Genomic DNA, 25,053 nt, shown 5'->3' with positions numbered 1-25,053 from the left:
GTATACAGCGTGGTATTGAAATGCGTTAAGAAAATTTAAACGGGTCACAATTTATTAGAAAGTGACTTTGCCGTAATTATCGTTAAGTCCTGTCAACCGAAATCGAGGCCGTTCAAGATCTCGGCGTGTCTTGGACTTGGAGCCTGAAATTCTGCAAGCTGTTGAGGAAGAACCGAATGTTACTTGCCGACGACTTGCATTACGAATGGGTGTTTCCAGTTTCACAATTTGGAGAACGCTGCACGAACAAGGATTACATCCTTATCATCTTCAACGTGTCCAACACTTAAAACCAGAAGGTCCACCACGTCGAATTGCATTTTGTCAATGGCTTCTTCAAAAAATCGACGAAGAACCCAATTTTTTAAGCATAGTCTTAACCACAGATGAAGCAGGATTTACTCGAGATGGAGTTTTCAATTCGCATAATACCCACATCTGGTCAGAAGAAAATCCACACCAAATCCGAGAACGTGGTTTCCAACAAAGATTTTCGATTAACGTGTGGGCAGGTATAATTGGGAATCGTTTGATCGGGCCACATGTCTTACCTCCACATTTAAATGGTGAAGGATATTTAAATTTTTTATAAAATGAGCTGAGTGACATTTTGGATGACGTGCCGTTGCAAGTTCGGAGGCATATGTGGTACTTACATGACGGACCGCACGAGGTGTTAATAAATTGGTTGGACGCTAATTTAGAAAATCGGTGGATAGGTCGTAATGGACCAGTTTTATGGCCAGCTCGTTCACCGGACTTAAATCCTTGTGACTTTTTTTATGGGACCATTAAACAGATTGTGTACGAGACTCCAGTTAACACCGTCGAAGAATTAACTGTTCGTGTGAATAATGCTGCCGAATCAATTCAACGAAATTCCGACATGTTGGTGAGAACTCAAGCTTATAATGGCTCGAAGGGCACAAGCGTGCATCGATAACGGAGGGCGTCATTTCGAACATGTAATTTAAAGGTTAGTGCCCTTGATCGAGTGTGGTGCGTAACTTCAATGTCACTCTCACTTACTACGAATAAAGAATTGGTTTTTGCTTGACTATCTAAGTTTTTATCTTCTTTCGCTTTTAATGTACGCACGGAGACATTGGCGGGTACTAGAATTTACGATCAAACTAATTAAAATTTTATCTGGGTTTAGACAGATTTTTCGAAAAAATGGTAAATAGAAAAGTAATTTGCTTTGATGAGTTCTATCACCGTTTAAATTTTCTTAACGCATTTCAATAACATATTGTACATATACAGGCTGATTCACGTAGCCCGTTCATTAGAAACTTTTTGATTTCCCAAAATCGTATTAATATGAATTATCAATTTTAAAAAATTGCAGTAGGCGTATGAAACATAAAAAAAATGTCGTTGATAGCGCAAAAAAGCTGCCAATCTTTCACAAGTCAGTGAAGTAAAAATAAATTATTTATTTCTGATGGTTCAGGAATTATAAATTTTTTAATGAAACCCTGCAACCTCACTTTTTTGCAAAAAAGATGACATACTCGTAGGTCGAAAACGCTGACAGATAAGTATTGACAAAAAAACTCAAAAGTTACCGTAGAATCTAAATGCGGAGTCAAAATGGGGCCTTTCTATTTAAAAAAACAAAGATGGTATCGATTTCCGGTATTTCCGGAAGTGCCACCATTTTGAAAATATTTCATTTGAACTTCGAGTAGTCAATTATAGTCAACAACCAATTTTCCTATTAATATGATTTGTGGAAATCAGAAAGTTTCTAATGAACGGGCTACGTGAATCAGCCTGTATATTCGTATGAAGAAAAACACAATTAAAATTCGAAATTCACAAAATAATTATGGTAAATTATATGTTTTTAATTTGTTGTAGCCAATTTAGGGCGTCTAAAATGTGATTTATTTATTTTATCCAATTTTGCCTTATAAAGTCATGTTTAAATACTTAGATACAGGGGATAAAAGCACTTGTTTAATGAATAATCCAATAAAAATTTTATTGCTCTAGCGGTTTAAAATTTTTATTTTACTAGCGGTTTGAAAATGTCAAGTAAATGTCAAAGAAGATAAATAAAAATTTATTAAACAATAATTATACATACATTACAGGTATTGGGAAGTAATTGTCCATAATTGTATCATCCATTTTCTAGATTTTCATCTTCTACACACTGATACGCCGTAAAGACCTAATTTTATTAGGAGTAATATTGGAATTGGATTGTCACACCGATTTTTTTGTCTCCTGTTAATAAACCCATGGCAACAAAAAATCACACTCAGCGTCTCGACAATCATAGGTGACACAAGCTTTGGACTTGATTTTAAAAAAATTACACTCAAATTGGAGAAGTTTATTAGTGTAAAATTGGATAAACAGTTGTATTATACTCCCGGGCTAAATGAATGTTTAACTTGCGATGTTAACGCGCTTGCGGCTTCGCCGCTCGCGCTGTTAAACGCATCGCTCGTTAAACATTCATTTAGCCCGCTCGTATAATAAATAACTATTATTTTAATTAAAATTTTGAACATAAAGTTACAGACTTAGGGCCAGTTTCATAATAAACTTAAAGTCGACTTTATCTTAAAGGGACTTTAATGGATTGTTGCAACAATATGTTTCTATGGTAAATGGTAAACTTTAATGTTAAAGTAACTTTAGGCTGATTATGAAATTGGGGGTCACAGACTCATTTTCTAAGGAGTTATGTCAGGTATCGAACAAAACCAAATACAGCACTCGAGAGTAAGGCCGCTTTTGTTCACTTGAATTGCATCGTCCAATTCGCAATTCGCGTGAACAAAAGCTTTACCTTCCTCTCTCGTACGGCCGATTGCACCAACGTGAGTTAAATTTAACTACAAATTAAAATATACGAAAACATTGTTATAACAATAGGTAACTAAAGTAACAAGCATTTTAACCTACAGTTAACTTTAACTGGCGTTGGTGCAACCGGCCCGTAGTGTAAATAACTAAAGTTTTTACTACGAGTACTCGTAGTAATAAAATGCCTTCCAACACAAAAATTAATCTGAGTGAGCAGAGAACAACGGTCAATCAAGTTATGAAGGATTTTGTATAAAAAAATAAATTCAATCACTTATTGCGTTCGGATAAACTTTTGAACGAGAAACGTTCCAATAAAGTGGTCTGTGAGTATCCAATAAGGAGATAACGTCCATTCTCTCTGAAATACAAGTATTTTAAGAATGTATTCTGCAAACGTTCAATACTAGCAATGTGAACAGCATGATTAGGAAACCAAACAACCGACGCATATTCAAGTTTACTTCTGACAAATTGTTGAAATAAATGTATTCATGTGGAGGTACTATGGCGGACAATAAATTTAGGCCGGCAAATTTCTGACATTTCAAAAAAGTCAATGCAAGCGACCATTTAATGTCATTATGACTGATGTGTCAGTTTGTCAAACTGAAGGTTTTCAAGCTGTTTGGCGTTTCCTTCGCCCTTTTCGTAACTTACAGATCATGACGCACTAGGATAACTGATTTGTAGTAACACTTCCCTCTGGTGCACGCTTCTTTTCCCAATTTTAATTTTGATTATCGCTGTCATGATGACAAGAATGACAAAAATTGAAAATGGGGTTAACTGAACATAATGCCAGATTCACATTTTGATGTCAAGCGAATGACAGGCCGGCCTAAATTTATTGTCCGCCATAGTACCTACTAGAGAAATCTCTGGTATTCCTAATAATATAGCCATATGTCTTCCAGGAATTTTTTATAACAGAGTTGATGTGGCCTGTAAAAGAGAACTTATTATCAAACAGCACTCCCAAGTCAGAAACCAAGTCAGGTCTCTCCAAAACAGCGCCACCAATATTATAATCAAATTCGATCTTTTGTTTATTATTTCTAAAAGTCATTACGACACATTTGACTATATTTAATTGGAGATTATTTCGCATGCACCAACTGGAGATTAAATCAATATTATCCTGCAACCTGATACAATCACCAACTTCTCCAATAGACGTAAAAATCTCCATATCATCTGCATACAGCAAACAGGATACTGAAAGATCCTCAATTATGTCATTAATAAAAATATTGAAGAGTAGCGGTCCTAACACATATCCTTGAGGCACACCAGAGAAACAATTAAAAATATTAGAACGATGTCCATGAACACTAACAAACTGCTTACGTCAGGTAAGAATACAAAACAATTACAAAGGTAGGAGAGCAACCCAATGTCCCCAGCTTTCTGACAAGGATTTCATTGTCCACCCTGTCAAAAGCTTTTGAAAAATCAGTATATATCACATCAGTTTGGAGGCCCAGATCCATTGAATTAGCTACATACTGTGTGAAAGTACATAAATTGGATATTGTTGACCTACCTTTCACAAAGCCATGTTGTGACTGGGAGATATAACTTTTAAAATGAAAACACAAGTTATCTGATAATATTATGAATTCAAATACTTTAGAAAAATTGCTACAGATCGAAACAGGCCGATAATCTTCAATACAACTGCGATCCCCTTTCTTAAAAATCGGCACAACCCTTGCAGTTTTCCCAATTGCAGGAAACGCATTAGTCTTCAAACATAAATTAAAAATCACTGTCACTCGCGTTTTAAACTGGCCCACTCATGCAAAAAAAAAGCCCAATTTACACACGAACTCGTTAAATAAATAACTATTAATTATAATTTTATTAGTAAGAAGAACATAACATAAACATTATGCCGGATCGCAGTTGCGCCGTGTTTAGTTGCAATAATAGTCGCGTTGTAACCGAACGAAAGGGAGAAACTGTAGTTTAGCATGCTTTTCCTAAAGGAAATGATTTAGTTTCTTCAACTATTAAAAAAGAATGGATTCGACGGTGCACAAGAGCTGATAAATGGAATCCCAACAACAGCCAAATTCTGTGCACTTTACCTCCAGTGATTACGAAAGGGATTTACAGAATGAACTTTTAGGTAAATAACAATAACATATTAAGAAAATGATTACAATTATTAGAAGTAATTTAGGTTTGCCACTAAGAAAAAAATTGAAGAAAACAGCGGCTCCAACAGTCAATTTACCCCATGCAAAGAAAAAAATTGACGATTCACAACAAATAGAAAGAAGCGGCAGACTTTTAAAGAGGCAGAGGCACAAAGAAGTTGAAAAAAATTTAAACGTTAGTTTACCACAATCCTTGAGTTTACCATCCGATAATAACTCCCAGGTTTCAACTTCACAAGTTTGTGATGAGGTCGACTCTGAAGAAATAAAGTCCACAATGTCTGACGAAAAGTTGTCTCTTGAGCTTAAATATAATGAATTAATGAGTCTTACTGGAAAAATATAATGAACTTGAAACGCAACATCAGCTATTTAAGAACAGTACTGGAAAGAAAATTAAGTTATTGAATGATCAATTATGCTATTATAGAAGTAAGTGTCAACAATTCTGTAAACTGGAAAAAGAAGAAACAAATGCTATGAAAAAATTCTTTACCAAAAACCAAATGGACTTGTTACTAAAGAGAATAAAACGTGTTAATTGGACTTCAGAAGAAGCTGCTTCTGCCTTTACTCTGCGGTATTATAGTAAGAAGTCATATCTTTATGTTAAAAGTACATTGCAATTTCTCCTTCCTGGTTTATCTTCTCTAAGACGATGGCTAGTAAACTGATGATTACCAATGGTATTTTAACAAATATCTTGAAATTTATGCAATTAGCAGGAAAGTCAATGAATGACTTTGAAAAAACAGTTGTGCTATGTTTTGATGAAGTCAAAGTCAAGAATGTGTTGGAGTATGATGTAGGAAACGATAGAATTTTGGGTCCCCATAATCACATGCAATGTGTTATGGCAAGAGGCTTATTTTCAAATTGGAAGCAGCCTATTTATCTTGATTTCGATAAAAAAATGACCCCGGATGTTTTGCTGACTTTAATAGAAAAATTATTTGAAATTTCTTTTAATGTAGTGGCAATAGTAAGTGACTGTGGCGGTACAAACGTTGGATTATGGAAAAACTTGAGAATAACTACTAGCAATACATCTTTTAAGCATCCCATTCCCACCAACGACATATTTGTCTTTGCAGATGTTCCACACATCTTAAAGTTAATAAGGAACTGATTACTAGATACCGGCTTCCTATTAGTAGATGGAATTTTGATAAACAAGAACCCATTGCAGGAATTGTTAAAATTAACAGACACGGAAATCAATGTATGTTACACACTTTCAAAAAACATATCGAGTGTAGTGGACCTCAAAGACAAAATGTTCGTTTGGCTGTCTAGTTGTTATCAGAAACTACTGCAAAAGCTATTGGTCATTACAAGCCAGGTGCATACCCTCTTCTTGCTTTGAATGTAGCCAGCTTTATTAGCGACATAATCCTATGATTTGAGATATTTAACAGTTACGCACCTTATAATAAGTTATCAAACAAAAATGCTTTCGAAATTAACTTAGAAAGTCACATGGCACATTTGGATAAAATTATGGTAATTGTTCACTTTAACTACTTCTGGAATTGTCGCGTTTTTTTCTGGCTAGACAGCCTCAGGGCGTCCTCCTAGATCGTGTCCCACCATTCAAACCCTGTGCAAATGCCTTTTTTTTCTCTCTTGTTGTGTTTCAAGGTCGCGTCAAGGTCGCGCCAAGTCTTAGTATAACTAAAGGGTAAGGAAAATTTTCATTTGCACAAGGTTTGACTGGTGGGAAACGATGTAGGGGGACGTCCTGAGGCTGTCTAGCCAGAAAAAACGCGAAAATTCCAGAAGTAGTTAAAGTGAACAATTACCAAAATTATCAAGTTAACAGAAAATATGAAACGTATTGGGAAAAAAATATTCAAATATTTCAAAAGGGCATAATTATATCAACCAAATCATTAAAATCCCTTTTTAAATTAATGCAAGAACAATTGAACGCTAACTACTTATGCACACACCGGTTAAATCAAGATTGCTTGGAAAACTTTTTTTTCCAACTAAGATGTAGAGGAGGTGCAGATGATCATCCTTCGCCGTTAAATGCTCTGTATCGAATTTGTATGATTATTTTGGGTAAAAAACCTGGAATTCTTAGTAGCCATGTGAATACTCAAGAAGTAGAACCTCGGGAATATTTATCGGCAAAAGTGTTTGAGCATGACGAATTAACAGTGCCATTAAATCCTTCAGATAATTTGGCAGAAATTAGCTTATACATATCTTCCTCTTCTTAAAATTCTTCTAATGATGGTCGTAACACAGAGACTACCAACGAGGCGTTACAGTTTACTGCTGGATACATCGCAAAAAAATTTAAAGATAGGCAATTACACCCATCAATTGCTTACCGAACATCAACATAATTTACCCTCATGGGTAGAACACTTATCATATGGAGGGTTAATAAAACCCACAAATTCGTGGCTTTTAAAAGTTAAAAAAATGAACAAATATTTTCGTAAGTACCATGGACCTGAACTTAAGAAGAAATACGCAGTTGCTAAACAGCTGAGTAATTTTATTCATGCGAAGGAAAATATTTCTTTAGATTTAGTTCAAAGCTTTATTAAATTATGAAAATATTAAACAAGAGGAGAGAAAAATTACGCACAGAAAAAGAAAAATTGGAGCTACTGAAAGGAAGATTGCTAAGAAATTCAAAAAAATTATGTCCTAAGTTCGGTTTTTAATGTAAATTTAATAGATTGTATTAGTTTTATAATTAAATTCATATTTACAAGTACTTACCCTATTATGCAGTTTTTAATTCAATTTTTCTAACACATATCTTAAACTGTTTTTTTCTACTTTGCGTTCGTACTGATGCTATTACGATACTGTTTTGCGTATCGTAATAGGAAAAGGCGTGATATAATAATAATACTAAAAACAGAGAAATTTAATTTTTTAATGTTGACGGATACTGTGGTGTCGCGGCAGACCGCAGACGTGACCTTGGGTGGAATCCTTCAACTTTAACGGTTTTAAATTTTAAATTATTTTTTTTTCATTGAAAAAGTGGCAAAGTAGAAAAAATACTGTATGACATCTCGTTTATAAGGCATTTTATCGTACTTACTCCTTTAGGGCACTCCTCGCTACGCTCGTCGTGCTCTAAACCCGTGCGTGCGATAAAATGCTTATGATACGAGTCTTATCATAATATACTATTATAGTGCATTTGAGCTCACACGTTATGTTACCTATAAAATATGTTTTCTTTATAAAAACACGTCGTCAGTAGTAACGTTTTTTATGAAATTATAAAACACGCCGTCAATAGCAACTTATTTTATAATTATAAGATTGTAAAATAGGCAGATGCACATTATTCAAGTAACATTTTATTCATCATTTTTACAGTAATTATTTCAAAATGAAAAGCACAATTATTGGATTGAAAACTCAGGCCTGTACTTGAGCTAGAACTGCCACATTCCTCCCTAATGCTTAGTGTAAGGCGATGTTCCCGTGATCGGTGGCCTCGCACTCTCGCCAGGCGTCAAGGAGCCGAGATTGCACAAATCACGGGCACCGGATGACATCATCCCGTATTCGATTCCCCAATATGAAGAATTGCTGAATTTGCTAGAATAGTGGAATAATTAGCCAACAAGGCATTCAATAATTAAGCCTCGAAGTGTAAAGTTGCTAATAGAGTCTTCTTCATACTTATATACCGAGTAAATTATTAAAACTTCCCCTGACACCTTTTATTAGCTTGGTGCTCTTGTTTATAACATCTACTTCTTTAACTTCTGCTGTTTCATCCAATGCAAGCGTTCCACCACCGAAGACTTTTCTGGCAATCTTTACTTTCTCTTCAAAGGATTCTTGCCGTAATTTGAATTAACTTTTCAATAAAGTTCTGCACACTTACCTTCATATCAAGAAACACCAAAATGACATCTTCGGTTACCTCCTTAATGCCTTTTTTATTCTTCCAACCTTTCGTACGAAATTCTTTTCCCTTATTCTTATTTCTTCTGGAACGTTTTGGCACATTTCAACGATGAAAATTGTTTTTTTCAAAATTTGTTGATATTATAACCATTGTGCCCACGGCAATCTTCGCATTTTGTGTATTGTGACGCGCCTCGAATAATTTATGACATTTTAGAATAATTTCTGAATTTATTAAAATTTGTGATAAGATGTTAGTGTTAGAAAAAATGTTGAAGACAACACGTGTTTTATAGTTTAAAAATCTCGGTCTATTAAATCCTCGCTCCCTGCGGTCGCTCTGATTTAAACTACGACCTCGATTTTTAAATCGTCTCTAAAACACTAGTTATCTTAATAATTATAATATACCTACATACGTATAAAATCCTATAAGCCGCTGTGATTTTGACACTTTCACAGCGGATAATGTTTATCCGACAAAATCAACCTCCAATCTATTTATCCTAAATGTTATGATTTATGAAGCTGTAATACGTGCAAAAGCCATAATACAATAGTGAGTTTACGGCTGCCAGATTTCAGAGGGCCGCTGCCTACGTCACGCCCGAGCACTTCCAATGGCGTACGATTCATTACGCAATCCTCTTATGTTTAGAATCCTTGGCATCGACGACAACGTCACGTATCGGCAGGAACGGTTTAGATTTAATCAACAATCATGTAGGTGGCAAGATCTTTCAATGACGTCCGGTGTCGAAAGCGATCGAGTTAGAAGCGACTCTAGACGCGTCGAGACGGCGGATTTGAGTGTACGTCGTACTAGATCTTCACCATAGTGTCATACTAGGGTGCGATTTTTGCAGTCTGTTTGGGCTCAAGATCGATTTCGCAAGTCGCAAAATAGAAATTGGTTTCGACAAGGTCAGAGTACCCACGTGCGACGCGATGATGGAAGACAGAAAATCATCGAAGTCATAAAGAGCGATCTCGAATCTCTAAATAATGGTGGAAAGTTAGAGAGAACGCACAAGATGACGGTCAGTATCGATACGGGAGACGCGAAACCGTTCAAACAACGCCCTTACTGGTGGTCACCGTACATGCTTGCTGAAGTTAACAAAGAGATTGATCGCATGTTAGAGAACGACGCAATTTCGCCATCCGACAGTCCGTGGTCGTCTCCAATCTTGTTGGTCAAGAAATCTTCCGGAGGGTATCGTCTTTGTTTTGACGGCTCTCCACTACCGCGGGTCGACCGTATTTTGAGCATGTTGCGGGGAGCTAAGTTCATTAGTTCCATAGATCTGAAGAACGCATTTTGGCAGATACCGTTGGATCCCGATTCAAAACCAAAAAGAGCGTTTGCGATTCCTGGCCGAGGTTTGTTTCATTTCAATGTTCTACCGTTCGGATTAACTAACGCGGCCCAAAGGCAGCAGTGCCTCGTGGACAGAATTTTTGGACCAGAGCTAGAACCGCACGTTTTCGTATATCTGGACGACCTAATCATTATTGCGTCGAGTTTCGAAAAACACGTCCAGACACTGAGGGAAGTGATAGAGCGTTTGGGGGACGCGGGACTTACGGTGAACGCCAAAAAGTGTCAGCTTTTCCGCTCCAACTTGAAATATCTAGGCTTCATAGTCGATGAAAATGGTCCAGGGACCGATCCCGATACGGTAGCGGCCATGGTGAGTTATCCAGTCCCGAAAACAAGCGCGGAAATCAAGCGTTTCGTAGGAATGTGTTCCTGGTACAGGCGCTCATACCTCATTTTTCGACCCGCATGTCGCCGATTAATGCGTTGTTGACAGGAAAGCGGAGGCGGCAAAAGACGGAGTGGACTCCAGAAGCCGAAGAAGCTCTTCAAAAAATAAAAAGCGCACTCGCGTCCGTACGAGTTCTATCAAGTCCCGATTTTTCAAAACCGTTCGTAATTCAGACCGACGCATCAGATACGGGTCTAGGAGCCGTGATTACGTCGTTCCGTCGACCCTGCAAATTCACTGGATCACTGTCCCCGTGACTCTCCGCACGCACTAATAGCCCGGGCAAGTTAGCTTGAAAAATAGGGTTAAGGTTACTATAATTTGCATAGAGCTGAAAATTGGTATGAATGTTGGGAACACCATTATAAAAGAAATATAAAAAGTCCCCATCGCTCCCACACCTGCAAAAAAAGTTATTGAAGGTCAAAGGTGGGGAAAATTGGTTTTTTGCATTTTTCGGCCAAACGGTAAGTTTTATCATAAAAATAGATCAGACAAAAATAGTAGAGCATGCAATTCTCTATAAAAATGTTCCTATACTTTTTTCCCTAAGAATAACCATTTCTGAGATATAGCGATTCCAAAAGCTGAAAAAGTTGTGTTAAATTGTTTGAAAAACAAGACTTAGTTAATTGTGTTGAAGTTTTTCAAAAGAGTAATTCTCCTCCACAAGCTGTAATCACCAACGGAATTCGCTTCCTTCTTTCTGTGTACGGAGCTCCAAAAAAACTTACCTGCTTAGACAAGTTTCGATACTTATCTTTTGTAAAAAATACTCGTAACAAAAAACGAGTGCAATTGGCATGTCTTCCTCCAACCTCTGCTTCTGCTCAGCAACATCTATTTTGGGTATATTATCAAGTTCAAGTGTGGCTTGGTAATAAACTGGACCCAGAAGACTGGGGTTGGAAATTAGTTAATATATTACAAATAATTTTTCTTTGAATTCCCACTTTTGATTAAACTGTATCAATATTTTCTTCTTTGCTGTTGTCAGGATGTTTAATCAATTTCGAACACTGAATTTAAAACACTAACTTTATTATGAACGATGTCTTATTATTTCCATACACTCGAATTACTCTTAACTCTAATTCTTAAGTCTACTCAGTCTTTGATTCACACTTTCTCTCCTCAACTTACTTTTATTATATTATTATATTCATACATCCCTATTTCATTCAACCACTCACATTCAATCTAGCTTCAACGGCTAAAATTATTACTAATCTAATAACAATAACTCAGAAACAATCCGTTGAAACCAACCGACTCTCCTAACCGACAATTTTTCTGTTAAATCTAATTCGTTCCGAAGAATCTATTAGCATTCACTCATAACCAAATACACTTCTACATTTCCTTATGACTAACGGATTTTAACGAACTTTTATCGACAGTCTAAAAATTACAACACGAAGAAGACAGTACACTTGAAGTACCATCAGATACCTTAAATAACTTTTTTTGCAGATGTGGGAGCGATGGGGACTTTTTACATTTCTTTTATAATGGTGTTCCCAACATTCGTACCAATTTTCAGCTCTATGCGAATTATAGTAACCTTGAATGTGTTCATTGCCCGGGCTATAATTACACTCTTAAGGCTGTTGCACAGTAATAAAACTTTTGGGCGAGGTGTAGTTCAAGTTGCAGAAGTATTCAGAATTCTTGGATCGGTCAAACACTGCAGCAGGTACCCTCTCGAGACCCGTCAGTCATAAAATTAGCATTTTACAAGAGCATTAAATCTTCGTATTGTGAACAAATTTGTTGGCAAATTTTAGATTTTCTTATTTCTTGTAGTTTGGATGTATTTATCTGTGCACTTTAGTGATTGAATCTTTTACTTGCAGAAAATTCTTTTGAAGAAAATAACGGACAATGATTAATACAAATGTAAAGGCTATCACTTTGACAGTGTCAGATTTTTCGTATCTCTGCTATCTTTATAATTGATTTCATATAAATGTTCATCAAGTGAGCTGTGCATTTGTAAAAGCACCTTTAATTTAGTTACATTACAAAAGTCACATTTATGAAGGTCATATCCAATAAATCTTTACTTGGTAAAAATACAAAGACAAAAACAAATAAGAATTACTTTAATTCAATCAGTAAAAAGACGTAACATTGCTTTTGAAATCAGCAATGTTAAAATGGACAAAAACTAAAAAATTAGTCAAATCGGGTTCGCGCAGAGCAAGCAACTTTGAAAGTTAAAGTCACTACCTTTAGCTTTACTACCAACTGAAAATCAGATTTTCATGGCTTGCTTAGATGCACATTTAATTTCTTTCACTTATTACATTGATTACAAACATAACCTTTCGAAGCAATTGTCAGAAAATTTCATAACATGGGTATGGCTTGCTTCGACTACAATCGTTTTAATACCTAACCTTATAGTTATTTATGATCAATTCAAATTAGTTTCTGATCCTAGCTCAAACATACGTGAAGTTACTAAATAATGACGTCATCGCAAATGGGTAATAATTGGACTCAGAAATAAATTTGGATTTATCAAAAATAACTATTAAATTTCAATTTTGTTGACAATTGCTTCGAAAGTTTACGATTGTAATCAATGTATCTAATAACATAACTAATAAATGAAAAATAAAAAAATGTCAAATTGACAAGAGCATAAAATAACCAAAAGTAATCAATAATAAATAAACGCATCGCATTTTTTTGTTTGTTCCTGTTGTTTCAATAAAGAGAAAGCGAGAAAGGAAATCGTGACGTCATCCCAAAAGGGTAAAAATTGGACCATAACTTCAGAGTTCAGAGATTGAATCTTATTTTCGTAATACTAGGGATTATTTAGCGTAAGAAAGGTAGGATTACAATAGCGCCCGTTTTCATTACCTGTATGTACAAATCATTTCCATTAAAAAAAACCTGTTATCGGATAATACTTACAACTTTTCTCCAATTGCAAAAAAATACTATACTTAGAACTCTGTCAGAATCATTTAGACATTTATTGGAAAAAATTATAGTTTCTGTATAAATTAGTAGGGGTTTTAATATTCTAAGTATATTCAATCGTTACTACAGCTTGGCCGTTTACTCGACGTTACTAGACGCAGGTAGTTTGGCCCAAACGACCGATACCGGGTTCGATATTGGAATGGATGGGAATAGAAAAGTTTGAGTGTCACATTCTGAGATTATTTAGTTTTTAGGTTAATAATAATTAGATGATATACCTATTTTAACTTAGGTTTCTTAATTTAATTTTTTTCAATCCATTTTCATAAAGTAAAACGCCCCAAATTAAATAAACCAAATATCTTTACATCAAAACATTTTCATTCAATTCTAATCACGGATTTTATTTCTCTATGTATTATGGTTTCATAACGTGTACCAAATTTGAACTGCATCGAACAAAATTTAATTTTTAAAGTGATAGTTTTTTGACTGCTGTACCTAGGTAATTAATTTTAACAAAAAAGTAATACCCAATTTTTGTGGCGGTGAACAGTATTTATGCACCTATAATACTTTCATATAAATATAATTTAGTTTTAAAGTCATTTTCGTGCTTGTCATAAGTGATGGGACACCCGGTACATAGTTAAATTTTTATTTCATACTATCCGGTAGATGTTCAATTGCATCATCAATTTGAGTCCGGTAAGTAAGTTATAATAACAATATCAGAGCCGGAAAGTGTCACTAAGCAACACCTAACGGGCTGTTTTATTTTTATACATCAAATCTGATGTTGAAAAGTGAAAAAGACAAAAAATATTTGACAGTTTAACCTTGAAGTCGTTAGGGCTTTACGTGAATTTAGTAGGCCATTTTGTAGCCTACTCACAACAAATTAATTTGGTGTATAGATAATTAAAATCGTCCGATAAATAAGGGAGCTATGGACTCGTCTTTTTTTTTTGGACACCTGTATAATTGGTGCTCCATCAAAAAAAGTGTTATATGTAGGTATTAGGTATTTTAATTACTCGCTATTATTAGAATTAGTGATTGGTTTACTTTGTTAAAAGGATAAAAAGGTTATGATACCGCACCGCGGCAATCCGGCCATCTCCTTTCAGGTATATTTTAAAAATGGGATTCATAAGTTGACCATCGCGGCACGCCGGGCCTGCCCCGAGGGTGTTCCCGTGAGCCCAGTGCAAGTATCTTCCCAACAAAAGTTGCATTGCGGGCGTTAAGTAGTGATTATGTCAACCCGAGTTTACGACCTCCAGGGGCTGCAGGTAGTTGAGAAGTATAGTGGACTGCCTAATAACCGAATTTTACGCGTTTTGTTGAGGCTTTTGTTTATTTTTTTGCTTCCAATCTAATTTGTTTTTCCAAAAACTGAGACAGTAGCCCCATGAGATACGTTCTTCTGAATCCAATGCACTTTTTAAATAGTCTCTAAATGAAAAATTGAGAAAAAATAAGGAGAATTACTGAAAAACGTTATTAATTTTTTTTAAAAGAATGAAGCGATTTTTCAAAAAACTGAGCAGTATAGTCCATGTAATACCCCAAGTCAGTAAAATGAAAGCTTATATTTTTAATTATAAAATTCATGTGCATGAAATTATGTTATGCATGATATTCTATAAAACAACAAGATTCAATTAATCAACAGAGATATTTTTTTTTGCTGTAGTTGTCCGTTTCATTCAAAATTTTTATGTTAGAAAAGGATATTTTACTGACTTGGGGTATTACATGGACTATAGCCCCGTGAGATACGTTAATGTTTAACAAAAAATATAGTCACCATAGCTTCAAACATAAAACTGTGGAAAAATAATTAGAATCCGTTTAGCGCGCTTTACCATTGCTTGGCCAACCACTAGGCAACAGCCTTAACAGCCGTGAACTTCCTCGTCTTTCGCTGGTTCCCACGATTTATAGCAAGGAGTATAGAATAATAGGGAGGGAACATAAGCTAGCTTATGGGCGCGGTAAATTGAAGCGGTGAGGGACAAGGAAACGGGCGTAATTTTATGCAACCCGTAAGGTACGCCCCAGTTAACACTACTTGAGATGTTGGGAATTAACAATAAAACTGCAGGAAAATAAAACACTATAATTTTTTTTTACATCACAAATGTATTCAGAGTATGAGAAACTAGAAAACCACATTAAATATCACAACGCAACTGATTTTATTCACTTTCTTGGGGCGTACTAATAGCAGACATGCGCATTAAGGCGGCTTCATTCGACCGGCCGTATGTCCCCTCCCTATTATTCTATACTCCTTGATTTATAGCTTCCGCCCCCTCTCTGCGCGATTTTTTCGGCGGAAGTCCGTGTACGTTTCCGTCGCGATGGGTTCTAGAACGTTCTAGAGAAATCGCGAAGATTTACAAGCACGCGGCGATTTAAATCGTAACAGAACGTACACTGCGTTTTTTATTTCGCTGAACATACAAATGGCTGTGTTCAGTTCTAAAATGGACAAGTCAATGCATTTGAAATAGGCAACCAAACTTACAGATTCATGAATCCTATGTTCAGTAAAATAAAAAACTCGCAGTATGTTTATGTATGTAATAAGATCTGTGATTTTTTTGGAAGCAATGTGATGGCACCAAACGCTTTAAAATTAAATTTCCGAGGGCCCTATACTTTTTTTTTGTTAATTTCGCATTAGGTTTTAGTGTTACAACTTCCTTCATAGTCCTCAAATTGTGATTTATTTTATTGTTATTTATAACGAAATTGAAATGGCGCCCTAGAGGAAGGACGTATCTTTCAAATAAAAAAAATACCTTGCCTTCATCTGTTGTTGTTTTAAATACTTGAATGTTTAAAAACCACCGTTTTTTGGCCATTTCAAATCGGGTTAACCTCACCCTTAAGTTTTATAAACCAATTTTTATTATACCTGAATCATAATCCCTATTTTTGACACTAAAATGCGTGCGAAAATGGGCCTTTAAAACACTAAAACTTTAAGGGTTGCTTAGATAACAACAAATTCACCTACATTTTGAACAATGATAAATACACATTTATACACAATTTATAACAAATATATATGGCAACGAAACAACAACAATTGACCATTTCTATATCAACGATTAATGACACAGATTACTTCTGAAAAGGTATTTCAATTTACTTTTTTCATTATAATTTTCAGATTGTAGTGTAGGTATTATAAAAAATAGCATATGATACACGTTTATAAGGAAGCCTTTAATGCACGCGTGACGAGTTTAAAAGCACGACGCGTAGCGAAATGTTTTTAACGTCGCAAGTATACTTCTATTTTTATGCTACGAGTATTTTTTCTAATTTGTATATTAATGTTTTTTTACAAATAATATAGATTCTCGTTAAATTTTATCACTTCCTTATTTTTCATCAATTATGTTCATTTTGGAAAACAGTATTGAAATAATAACGACAAATTTCAGTGCTAAACAGATGTTATTAAAAGAAAGAAGAAATATCCCAAAAATTTCAGTTCGCAGTTCGTTAAGATTTCACTTATTTGATGTCAGTCAACAAAAACGCAGTATGTGGGGCCCTTTAAAGAATTTTGTGTGACCTGTCGGTTGTACATGAAAGAATTTCCTCAGCAAGTGCAATGAAACAATGAGATTCAAAAATTCCCGCACCTTTATTTAACGTCAACGCTGAGCACGGAGCAGGCGCACGCCGCTTGTTTATAAATCGGTCTAAGATCCAACAATCATCGATCAATCAATATTATCCAGAGAGGTTGTTGCCGGTTGTGGGTGCTCTTATTGTCAAGGGGTAATTTCGTGCACAACAGACACACGATAGAGAAAAAAGTGTAAATCTGTGTTAAGGATAAGCTGAACTGTACCAAATGATAGGTTAGTTTCTTGGGTTAATCTCTGCAATAATTCTTTGTTCACCCTCTTCAATATTTTCATCTTTTTGTCGGTCGTCTACTGCCTTTTTTGCGCAGAACACTACCTGTTTCCAAAAACATGTTTACGCATTTGTAGACTTTCTGGGCAAGTTGTTGGTTAAGTGCTTTGAAAGTACGGAAACTTTTGTTGAAATTCCTCAAAAACTTGAGCTGTCGAATAGGACCAAGCCTTTCTCCATTGCTGAAGAAACACTAAACAATGAAAATTTGTTGCTCTAAAGTGAACATATTGTAATAGCAAATTTTAATAGTCAATAATTAATCATGATTATTTCCATCACTATAGCTACACAGACAGTGGTCCAATGAGAATTTGTCTTTTGAACCAATCATTTTTGTTTATCGCGGATAAAAATTCGCTTCCTCTTGTCAGTGATTAAAATTTTTCTTTCCTCTTGTCACATTTGACAGTTCATTTTATAATTGAATGAAAATGACTTCTTTGTCGATAAATAATAAGATATTGTCGTTCTTTGTTGTTTTTTTTTGTTCTGGAAATAATCTCAACAAATATAACTCGACCTTGTTTTTTTCGATCGGAATAATTTTTTAACTGAAGTGTATTAATCATGGCTATCTCGATTTTTTTAATTTTCGATCGCACGGTATTATTCACAAGTGAGATAAAGTACTCACAAGTCAGCTGCCAAACAATTATTATCTGCCTTCCACTTGAGGAACAGATTATACTCTTTCTCGTACATTATTATTTTTCGACTTTACCGGAAGCAAACTGGAAACGGCAGCTTCCACGTCTAATTGGATATTTTGCTAAAACATCCATTTTTGTAATAATTTTTTTACAAATTGTGAAAAAAACAACGACATTGTTTATTTCAGAAACTATAACAACCATTGGTAACTGCGAAAACTGATACATATACAAGAATACTATTATATTTTTATAGGCGAATATTTTACTTGAATGAAATTTCATTTCTTGGATTTTTTGCAATAGTTGCACCTGTAAGATAAAACGTCGTATATCACACGTGATCGAAATACCATTATGAAACTCGTGAGAAGTTCTCACTCTCGTATAATGATGCATTTCTATCACTTATTAATATTATACAGTGAGGGGCAAAAGTAACGCAACAATTCGATAAATCATAAACTGTCGAGTTTTGAAAAAAGAACAAAAACACATGCCAACTGTTTTTATTCATCAAAAATTTCCATACCGTCATTTACAACATCTTGTAAGACAACATACAGTGGCGGACAAAAAAAAGTATGACAAAGTTTTTTCGCTAATGTAAATTTGCTTGCCCTTTCTATGGTTACTATGAAAATATTTATTTATTTATTATAGTAACTCCGGTTTACTCAACTCAATTTTGGCTAAATTTCTTAATAAGACTTGTCCTACTTTTTTTTGTCCGCCACTGTACTTCTTCTTGTGCGTTATACATGGACGATGTAAATAACTCTAACATTGTTGCATTTGAAGTGAAGTTTTTACAGCACATGTTCTTAACATTAGAATAAATTCGAATTCGTAATATTGCTTCTAAAACTTGTAGGAATACAAAACGATTTCAGAACTGCTTCAGCTAATTGTTCAAAATAGATAATATCTTGAGAGTGTGGTGCACAGACGTGTTCTTCGTGCTCTCCGTTTTTAGCGCTCATACTGTGACTTAGGCAAGTATATTTACATCTAATTTCGCATATCGTTGATTCCTCGTGAGTCTCATAAGAAACACCCAAATTGGTACAATTGTGATTTGCAGCAGTTAATTGATTCATGACATTGGTGGCGTTTACTTGTTGGTATTATCGCCCGAGTTTTTGTTCGCCGGAGATAAGTTTTTTTTAACGGCAGGCCGGGAGGCGAATGAATTGCACTCTATTTGGTTGTTTATCACGTCTGTTTCCAAGACGGTAAGCTATGTTTACCCGTTGCTAACAATAAACTCGACGGTAAGTAATTTTTGGTGTTTTAGAACGGTAAGTAAATTTATTCAAAATTAATCAATTATTATAATAATTTTTATGTAGACAGAAGTTGAAGACAAGAAGTCAGGGCACTTTCTGGAAACTTATACAGCTCTTGTAGTCGACCTTCCTTGGCGCTGGAATGAAATAACATTAGCGGACTTGCCACAACATTAGCATTGTCAAAATTGTCATACCTTGAATTTTCCTTGTCTTCTTGATTACACATTGAGGTCGTTGGTTTCGGAAATTCTCTATTTATGTGGACAGAAGTTGAAGACAAGATGTTAGCACTTCCTGGAAACTCACACAGGCCTTGTAGTTGGCCTTCCTTGCCACTGTAATAACATTAGCGAACTTGCCGCGACATTAGTATTGTCAAAATTGTCAAACCTCGAATTTTCCTTGTCTTCTCGATTACGAGGTCGTTGGTTTGGGAAACTCTCTATTTATATGGGCAGAAGTTGAAGACAAGATGTTAGCACTTTCTGGAAACTCATACGGCTCTTGTAATCGGCTTTCCTTGCCACTGTAACAAAATAACATTAGCGAACTTGCCGCGACAATAAAATTTTCATACCCCAAATTTTCCTTGTCTTAATTACACGTTGAGGTCGTTAGTTTCAAAAATTCTTTATTTGTGACGCACCCCACATTCAAAGTTTCTTTTACAACATCCACTTCGTTTTCGGAATCACAAATATCACTCATTTTACTGCTTGTTTTTCAACACAACTGGCGATATTTGCGCTCAAAAACTGCAATGGCGGTAGGTTGTTTGCAGATTGCCTTAGAAACGCGATACAAAAATCGACATTGTGGCAACACGATGTGAAGAGGTACATTGTCATTACCGTTCTTTATACTTAATATACTATTTATTTGCATCTATTTAAGTAGTAAGTCTTTGGTTGATGACGTGGTCTCAAACCACTCATCCATCACCATCATTGACAAGGTCGTTGGGGTACGTCGGTTAAAGCTACGGTTTCTTGGAGAAGTACGCCGCGCACAACTCACGGTAAGTCGTGCGCTGCGCACAACCGCGTAAATCTAATCAGTTGATACTGATGGAAGCGTTTTCTTAGAAAAAGCCAACAATGCGTTCAGCTGAACTTTTTCTAAGAAAACGCTTCCATCAGTATCAACTGATTAGATTTACGCGGTTGTGCGCAGCGCATGACTTACCGTGAATTGTGCGCGGCATACTTCTCTAAGAAACCGTAGCTTAATAAACCCTGCGCGTCGTATCATTTTGTCAAATGTTTGCCCTTCAATTCCCCATCGCCATCATGTTTTCGAGAATCAAATTAGAGCTCTTGGATTTACTGTACTTTCGCAAATGTCGTTTGTCAGGGCAAGAATACTGGATGATGAATATTCACATGTCCTTAGTTTTCGCAGACAAATATATGTTCAGCCGGATGACGATATCGGGCTGCCAGATTCGGTCGTGTTAAAGTTCGATAATACAAACTACCGTATATTTATGACCTTCGACGATATATGTTTTAAGTGCAAAATGATTGGCCATTATGTGAGCGACTGTCCACAGGACAGAGATGCTGACCTTGCAACATCTACCCCTAATAACAACCCTACAACGGATGCTGCGACTGACACTCTGGCAGGAAAGCGGTAAATGACGGATGACAACGAGACAGAGTTAAGCCCTTCAAACCCTACGAACGCGAATTCCGATAGCACCGGTAAATCCAAAAAGATAAGATCCAGTGATTCAGTGGAAAGCCTGACCTCTACTTCTGAACTGTTAATGCTTGCAAAAGACGCTGTTAATAACTCTGAGCAGTATCCAATTGACTTCGACCAAATGGTCGAGTTCATGGAGAAAGTCAGCGGTGAAACGGATATACTGGTACGATCTTTCACGAATGATACTCAAGGCGTAATCAACCTATTGCATGATGTTTACAATATAAAATACAGTCTATAATTCTATATGTATAATAAAATAAGGCTAACAAATCACACTAATCATAGCACTATTTTTTCAGTCTCTTCATTTTTCTTTGGTGACCCTCAGATACTGCGGAAAACTTATCCTTGTCCCTGCAATATTTATAAATTAGAAAAGTGGTACACTTATCTAAAATTAAATTAAAACAATTGTGTTCCACGCAATGTATTTGCCCAAAATCGACCTTTTGTTTAAATGAACTTTTGAAAGTGTTTTCCAGATTTCTCTGAAAACCACACTTATCAAGAAATTCATATAAACAGTGTATATTTTGAACAAATCCCATTACATGGTCACTAGCATATGTCAGCCTCTGAGAGTTGTCCGCTTTTTTAAAAGTTGTCAGGAGATGACGTGGAGTTGCATCTTTGGAAAATAAAATATTCCGGCAATTATCACAATCAGGAGTGTCAATATTTTTCAACACCCAGCCTGCAACATACGCAAGACCTTGAGTATCTTCAACAGGAAGATCCTCAAATTCTGGGGAGATGAAATCCATTGATACTTCCGTCTGCGACAATTGCTCCTGCGTCTCCGTCGAAGTATCTCCTGAAAATTTCAACAAAGTGACCAAATCATCCAACGGCGTGCAATTGTCATCTTCGCAGTTTCTGCCAACACCTTTTGGTGAAGCCAAGCTGTTAACTACAACAGTTTTTAAGGCTGCTGTAAACTGGTGACAGGTGGGTTTGGTGTTAGCTACGCCATGTTGACGGATGCTGGAAAATAGATTCTCCAATGGATCTTGATTAAATGAACGTAGATTGAAATAATCAAAACCATTCACATCTTTGAGTGTATCCCACTGAAAAATAATTGATCAAATCGTTGTCTGCCAACCGCGAACAAATGAATACCGATTCGAAAGATCGGCATCAGTCTCCAAATCAATTAATTTCCAGTTGTTCAACTCTGTCAATAATTTTTTCCAAAAGTCAAGCGTTTATGGTCAACCGGCTAATATTTCCACTATTCAATGAATCCAGCAAATAGTTAACTTTTTTAACAAATTCCGCTGTGAAAATGGCCTCGGCAGGCAGTACACCCAAGGTGGTCAACGTTTCCATAGCACTAGCCATGGAGCTGCTCAGTTGGGCTGCAGCAACCTTTACTTTCATTTTCATGTTGGAATCGTTTTTGAGATTGAAATGAGGTTGTTTTAATTTCGGCAAAGATTTGAATGTTTTTTGCTGGTCAAAATTAAAGACAGACTCAATGTGGTGGAATCTGGCCCATTTGTGAGGAGCAAATTGGATTTTGCATTTCAATAATGCATTACGCGTATTCTTTAAGAGATGAGGAACATCGAAAATGGTCACAACTGGCTTGTCCTTAACAAAGAAATAATAGGAACTTTGGCGGGGATGACGCTGATCACAAAGTTCCGATATGTGTAGTCTGTGAGATCAGATTATGGCAGCGAAATCTGGTCTCACAGACTACACATATCGAAGGTAAAGCAGAAACTAAATCAAGTGCAGGGAGTCGCAGCCAAGCTGATGGGTCGCTGTTACACATCTACATCGCACGATGCGGCCGGAGTAATTGCTGGCTTGCCTCCCCTCGATCTGAAAACTGCTGAAATTGCATGTAGGAAGGCGCTCAAGAAGAAAGAAACTCACCCGTATCTACACTTGGAGATACGGAGAGAAGACTTTGACAGTCCTCGACACCTGCGACAGTACCTGGAGTTGGTGACGCTGGATTTCTGGCAACATAGATGGGAACACTCAGAAAAGGGCAGGGTCACGTACGAGTTCTTCCCAGTTGTCTCCGAAACCCCGCGGAAGGAATTCACCGGTGGAAGTTCACATGTACTGACGGGCCATGGAAACTATATGTGTCACCTTCACAGGATCGGGAAGTCGGAGACAGATGAATGTAGGGAATGTGGCGTCCGGGATGACCCGATACACCGACTTCAGAGGTGGGCGCTGTTCGAGGACGAACGAGAGGCTTTGTGCCGCATGCTTGGGACGCGAGAAGTGTGTGTGACGGAGGTGCCAAACTGTCCACTGGAGGTAATTGCGAGTTTCGGACGGGATACACTATGGGGAATAAGTGCGACCGGCAAGAAACAAAAACAGAGACTGCAACTAAAGTTCAATAAGTAGAGTAAACATAAATTACAGTACATAATACTAAACAACACCAATTTTAGATGTAAGACTAAAAATATAAGATTACCGCTGTAATATTGCCATTATGCCCCTCCGGACGTCCAATTTGACGTCCCAATGTTTGCACACCCAAATAAACGTGCCCTCAGGCACCTTTTTTTTTTTTTGATCATAAAGTTCCCTCAAAGCGGCGCAATTAGTTGGCCCTTGATCACAAACAGTGGCCAATACGTTTAATCCGATACCTTGAAGTTGTGAAATTATTTCTTTGATAAGGAACTTCAAATTGGCCGTTTGAATAGTTTTCGAAGTGAAATAATAGGCAATTACTTGTTTCCATTGCTTCCTGAATCCACGAACCATAAAAACAAGTGCATGGTTGGCTGCCTTGTTTGTTCGTCCTAAATGACCAACATCTTCAAAACCACTTAAATATTGCTGTACACGCTCATAGTGAAAGCCTTGACAAAGTGAAATTTCATCAAATAATAAAGTACAATTATTATCGGCATGATTCATTTTACTAATTTGAATCCACAGATGTTCCAAAATTACGCTATTGACACCAGTGTCAAACGGAATTTTAGCCAAAATTGCTTTGAGAGATCTGGACGAGGGTAATTGAAAATAAACTTGCAAATACCCATACAATCGTGGACTTCTTTTGTACAAAGATAAAGGAAAAAGGCTTTATCCTGTTCAGTCCATCTGCGTGCCGTTGGTTTGACATGACATTAATCATCTTCAATTAATAAAACCTACAGATAATATCTGTGAAGCTTGCATTTATGGTAAACAGTCTAGACTTCCCTTCGCTAAAACGAAAGTTAAAAATCATGAAAATCGCCCCCTTTTTATCATTCACACCGATGTGTGTGGACCAATTAAACCTAGTACCTACTGTAGATGCCAAAAATTATTTTGTGACATTCATTGACACTCATTATACAGTTGTTTATTTAATAACTTATAAATCTGATGTTTTCCCTATGTTTAAAGACTTTGTAGCAAAGTGTGAAGCCCATTTTAATCTAAAGATCGTCAATTTGTATTGCGACAATGGTCGTGAACATTTATCGAATGAATATAAAGATTTTTGTAGCCAAAGGGGCATTACATATCATTTGACTGTTAGTCACACGCCTCAACAAAACGGTATATCTGAAAGGATGAACCGTACCATTACTGAAAGGGTCAGGACCATGGTCATTGCTGCTGACCTAAATAAAGCCCAATGGGGTGAGGCTGTTTTAACAGCAGTAAACCTTATTAATATAAGCCCCACTAAAGCTCTCGAGGCAAATAAAACTCCTTATGAATTGTGGCACAACAAAAAACCAAAAATACAATATTTAAGAGTCTTTGGGTCAACCGTATACAGGCTGTTTGATGAAAAACGCCTCAACCCATAACTTTGTTATTTATTACCCGATTTCAATGAAGAAAAAAATCAAAGATATGG

The 25,053-nt window shown here is 36.2% G+C and overlaps 1 protein-coding gene across 1 annotated transcript in view; it reads left to right on the top strand.

Moving 5' to 3' along the window:
* LOC138129113 (uncharacterized) overlaps positions 1-8,660 on the top strand; it is a 73,630-nt gene extending 64,970 nt beyond the window's left edge. Inside the window, exon 6 of the mRNA XM_069045384.1 lies at positions 8,349-8,660. Within this exon, the coding sequence (XP_068901485.1) occupies positions 8,349-8,365 (17 nt within the window). The 3' untranslated portion in view covers positions 8,366-8,660. The remainder of the gene's footprint in view (positions 1-8,348) is intronic.
* The last annotated feature ends 16,393 nt before the right edge of the window (positions 8,661-25,053 follow it).

This window comes from Tenebrio molitor, chromosome 4, assembly GCF_963966145.1.
Source record: "Tenebrio molitor chromosome 4, icTenMoli1.1, whole genome shotgun sequence".
Classification (NCBI taxonomy): Eukaryota; Metazoa; Arthropoda; class Insecta; order Coleoptera; family Tenebrionidae; genus Tenebrio; species Tenebrio molitor.
This window is presented reverse-complemented; position numbering and strand designations above follow the sequence as displayed.